Below are 5,447 nucleotides of genomic sequence, written 5' to 3'. Positions count from 1 at the left end.
AATTTTATTCTTGACAAATTTTAATTTTTATCTTATTTGTGTAATTTGAAAAACAATAATATAGAATTGTTACAGTATTATGTTAAAAATAAACAAAATCAAGATTAGCCAATCATTAATTTATTACAAAAACTCAAGAGATAGGCCAATACTTCATTACCAAACTTACAAACTGCATACATTAATCCACAGTTTAGGTTTTTTTATTTATTTTGTTTACTTTTTTATAATTCTATATATCTTTATCTAATCCAAATTCATAAATTGTTTTGATTGTTATCAACCCAGGGCATGGCTGATTTGCCTAAAGATGCCCTGTACGACATCCTTTCAAGGTTGCCAGTCGAATCTTTAGCTCGTTTTCGATGTGTATGCAAACCATGGTGCAACTACATTGATGATCCTTACCTTGTAAGTATTCATGTCAATGAGCCAATACTAATGATGTTAAACGGAGAATGCGCTACACTTCCCAAACGACCAGGCATAGTGAGTATCATCGAATCAAAAGAAGGCAATACTGTTTTCGAGGTGAAACAGGACCCGATTTATAGGTTTAAGTCTAAGGGAAGTCAGATCCAGGATATAGGTATCAGCAATGGGATGATCTTACTCGCACAAGATGACGACGAATTCCTTGATGATGTCAGTTTTCTCGTGATCCATCCTCTAAGGAAAGAACGCTATGAGTTGCCATTCCTTGATCTTCAGTTTCCTTTAAGTTGTCCAAATGCATATGGGCTTGGTTTTGATGATTCTACCAAAACCTTCAAGGTGGTGTTTCTTTTTACAAGATTAACGTCACAGCTGGATAATTTATGCACCATGGTTCATATATTGGGCACATACTTGTGGCGAAAGATACCTCAGATCCCGGAATGTTATAAAATGTACGGTCAAGGCGTCTTTGTTAAAGGACTCTTGCATTGGGTTAATGCTTCTTCTGAGAATGAACACACTGACATGTGCAAATTAACATACTTTGATGTGAGGAAGGAGGAATTTGGGGTTATTGATCCTCCTCCAAAACCAACAATATCAACAATGGATCAGTTGGTTAATATAAATGATAAACTCGGATATGCATATAAAATTGATGATAGCGTACAGGTATGGATACTGAAGCACAAAGAATGGTTGTCGTACGGTCAGTTCCATTGCGCACCACTGCTTAGTTGTAGCTATGATATATCCTTACGTGGTTTAGGGTGTTGTAACCAAGACGGGGACCTATTAATCAGAGCGGGTAAATATCATGATCCTGGCCGGTTTTTTATTTACAAACTGGAAAGTGGCGATTTACATGAAGTCAACATCAATGGTCTCGAATATAATTCTAAGATTATATTGTATCAAAGTCACCTGTCTTCTACTATCCACTATATCAACAAAATGCCTCTTCCAGCAACAAAGATTGATCTTATAAAAGCCACTTCAACCAGAACCTTTTTAAAAGGTTTTTTTAGTTTGAAAATGCTTTTCACTTCTACCCTTTTAGAGTGTTTTGATTTCTAGTTTCTTTTGTGTTTCCATAATTTTCTCCTTTACCTATTACGTACTAAGTTTGAGAAAATCCTTGAGTTACTTTGTTCATTAGAGGAATAATGTTTGAAGATATGTTTTTGTTAGCTAAACAGTTGTATAAACACATACATAAATCTGGAAGTCTCGATCTTTAGATCGAGTTAAGGTATGGGTTTTTACATTTCACTTTTCTTACAATGTCTTTGACGGAATTGGATATTGTGTTGTTGTTTTCATTATTGTAGAAACATTAAAAGATATGTAAGAAGATAAAAAGAATTGAAGTGCTTAAAAGAAGTTTGCCTTATATATATTCAAAAGACGAAGCCAGGAATTTAGCATAAGGATTTCTAAAATTAGTGACGGTAAGTAGTTACCGGGGTATGTGAGCTGTATATATATGGTGCAACTAACTAAGTTAAAATGAGACAACATCAAAGATTAATTTATGGTGATCATGTCGTGAATGTCGTTCACCTTCATTATGCTAATTCCGAGTAACATCCACCTTACTATTCAAAACATATTTAGTTTAGTTCACAGCATAGCTAAAAAGTACAGAGCATCTTTCACCATTTTTTTGCGTGTATGCTGATATCTCTACTTCTGAACAAGTTATTGTATATACTTTTATTATTCTTAGCAGAATTATGTTGATATTTAAATTTGGAGACGCTAACTAACTTTGATAATTTGGTTTCTCTTTAGTAACTCTGCATCCTAATCAGATTACATCTATCCGAGTGCTCCAACTTGGGCGCCATCTAGCTGTTTATTGTTACAGGAAGCATTCGTCTTCTTGGAATTCTTGGAAGGAGAGACCGATTTATGTTTGAGACTGGTCGTTTTTTCCAGTTACTTTGTCTTAGTGCCTCAGAACTTGTTTGGGGTCGCATTAAAAACACTACAAAGTGAAAACCGGTGGCTCGGCCTTTGTGGGTGGGATTTTTTCTTATGTCTTAGGTTCCCTGTAATTGGCATAAGTTTTTTCAACCCTTTTGCGACCTTAGCAGTTAAATTCTGGGTGGAATCTAGAATGTGTAAAGTTTTGTATTTCTAGATTTGTAATGTTTATTTGTAACTTGACCTCTAGCATCTTGCTAGTGGTTTTATTAATATAATTTAAGTTTTAGTCGTTAAAAAAAACGCAAAAAAATGAAAAATGCGGTCCTTTTTACGATTTATTTACCGTACATCTTAAAACGCCACACGTTAATGAAGTATAGATTTTACCATTAATTTAGTTTAAGAAAGATTAATTTCCAGTTGGCAAAGCCCAAATCTGGTCTTAGGCCCGGACTAAGACTGGGATCCTGGCTCGATAAGGCTTGGTCATGGTTTATCTGGCCGACAGGGCTTTCTAAATAACCTAAACTTAATTTTATTCAATTCCCAATATTTTGTATAAATTATTCAACATCATGTATTGTACGGAAACAAATTTAGTATTCATGTGATCCGTCTTTGAGCTGGATAGGAGAGGCTTAGGGCGTGTTTGGTTGTTCAAAATGTTTTATAGTTTTTCATTTTTAAATTTTCTAGAAAATAAAAGGGGTTTTTGTTTTTTAGAAAACAAATAAAAATTATAAAAACGCGTTCTAATTAGAAAACTAGAAAACATGTTAGAGTTGTGAGGGGAGGGGGTGGAATGAATTGGAAAATGAAAATGGAAAATAGAAAAGAAAAAGATGTTTTCAAATTTTCTATGGAAAAATAAAAAACCTTGTTTTTTGTTTTTTAGAAATCTATAATTAGAACGTGTTTTCTGTTTTCCATGTTTTCTTGAAAAACAAAAAATAGAAAACAAGGAGTGTTTTCTATAACCAAACGCCCCCTTAAGCCCCAGGGGGCCCAAAAGTTTTGTTTAACCTGCTATACAGCACTCACGTGCTCATCAGGAACATATAAATTTTGATACCTTCTAAACCACCAAGTATATCTATCCTATCTAAAAGGTCTGAAGTTAGGTTACTGTATTATTTTTCACAGTTTTCTCCAGGTAATTTCTTTAGAATTGTAAGTGTATTATGTTAAAAATAAACAAAATCAAGATTAGCCAATCACAAGTTTATTACATAAACTCAAGAGATAGGCCAATACTTCATTACCAAACTTACAAACGGCATACATTAACCCACAGTTATGTTTTTTTTATTTGTTTTGTTTACCTTTTATAATTCTATATATCTTTATCTAATAATCCAAATTCATGAATTGTTAACTTGTTTTTGATTATTGTACACAGCCAGTATGCTAAACAACTAGGCTTAGTGAGAATCACGGAGTCGAAAGAAGGTTTATATTTGACTTGAAACAAGACTCGATTAATTATAGGTTCCCGTCTAAGGGAGGGTTGGTCCTGAATATAGCAGGTGTTTGTAATGGGATGATCTTATTATCAAAACATCCGTTTGGATTTTCTTATGATCCGTCCTCTAAGGAAAGAACGTTATGAGTTCCCACACATTGAGATTTATGAAAGTCATCACCCAAAATATGGGCTTGGTCTTGATGATTCTAGCTACCAACACCTTCAAGGTGGTGTGTGTTTTTCAAAGAAACAAAACGTCATTAATGACATCCCCGGCCGTGAACTTATGCACCTAGCTTGGTTCATGTATTGGGAACAAACTCGTGGAGAAAGATACCTAAAATCCCGGAATTTTTTCAGAGTCAAGGTGTGTCTGTTCACCGACTGACTCTTGTATTGGCTTACTTTTCGTGATCAAGGTAGAGTTCGGTATGTAATTTACTTTGACGTGACCAAGGAAGTGAAGAATTTGGGTCGATTGATCCTCCTCCAAAACCAACCACATGCAATATCAACAAGCAGGACGACACAACTGACTAATAATGTTGATCATCTGGTTGGTTAATATACGTGATAAACTCGGATATGTATATATATGAAATCAATAATGGCATAAACGTATTGATATTGAAGCACGAAGAGTACTGTCACGTACAGCGAAACCCTCCTCTTGGCCGGTGGTGGCAGTTATTCGAGTATATTAATTAAGCTTAAGTGGTTCGGGGTGTTGTAACGAAGACGGGGACCTATTAATCAGAGAGATCGATGAGATATGATGTTACTATTCGATGGTTTATTTACGAACTGAAAACTGGCGATTTACATAAACTCAGCATCAATATGAAAAGTGGGAATTTCTATTGTATCAAAGTCACCTGTCTTCTTCTATCCGGGATTTACTCTGAAATTTTCAATTTTTAAATTTTATCCCTTACCTCATACGGTATAAGTTTCAGAAAAACCTTTTTGTTCATTTCACATCCCAATGTTCCACTTTTGACAAAATTGGGTGGTGTTATTCTTGTAGATACGTATAAAGAGTCCTTAAATGAGATCCTTGGGGATGCACTCAAAGATACCGGGCCAGAGTCTCTTCCTTCAAATCCTTTTTTGATTTGCTTTGTAGTTTAATATTTTTTTTTTTATAAGGAAAATGATTAATCGAATTAATTTTCCAAAGAATCCTCTTAAATCTTGATAATATGTTTATAACACATGGTGTGATTAAAGGATGATATTAGGAGAAATAATTAATGGATTACATTTGACATGAAGGAAATGTATTAAGAGGATTATTAGGAGCATTTTTTAGAAGGATATATAATTGCTTTTTAACGGCGTAGTACGTACAATCTTTTAACGAGGAGCATCTTTATCACTTGGGCAACAACACATGACGACATCCGTTGCTAATCAATTACAACATGATAACGGTTCAGATAATGCAAATAAGCCACATAATAAACACCCTCTTAATCAAACTTATTAACTCGCGTATCCCGAGTAAAGTTAGGGGGAAAAAACTTGAGAAATTTTTAAAACGATTAAAATAGGAGGATTTGCAATGGTGATCGATCACCTTCACACACAAAGTTAATTGCAAAACCACCCC

The 5,447-nt window shown here is 34.4% G+C and overlaps 1 protein-coding gene across 1 annotated transcript; it reads left to right on the top strand.

Annotated features, from left to right (window-relative positions):
- The first annotated feature begins 291 nt into the window (after positions 1-291).
- On the top strand, positions 292-1,515 carry LOC122604618 (F-box protein At2g23160-like). The gene has a single exon (XM_043777495.1). It carries the CDS (start codon positions 292-294, stop codon positions 1,513-1,515), a length of 1,224 nt encoding a protein of 407 aa, XP_043633430.1.
- The last annotated feature ends 3,932 nt before the right edge of the window (positions 1,516-5,447 follow it).

Source organism: Erigeron canadensis, chromosome 6, assembly GCF_010389155.1.
Source record: "Erigeron canadensis isolate Cc75 chromosome 6, C_canadensis_v1, whole genome shotgun sequence".
NCBI lineage: Eukaryota > Viridiplantae > Streptophyta > Magnoliopsida > Asterales > Asteraceae > Erigeron > Erigeron canadensis.
Note: the sequence above shows the minus strand (reverse complement) of the source record. Positions and strands in the feature narration are given on the sequence as shown.

What these genes read in the sequence shown, in the direction of transcription:
- LOC122604618 (XM_043777495.1), top strand. Translation starts at nt 292, where the DNA reads ATGGCTGATTTGCCTAAAGATGCCCTGTACGACATCCTTTCAAGGTTG.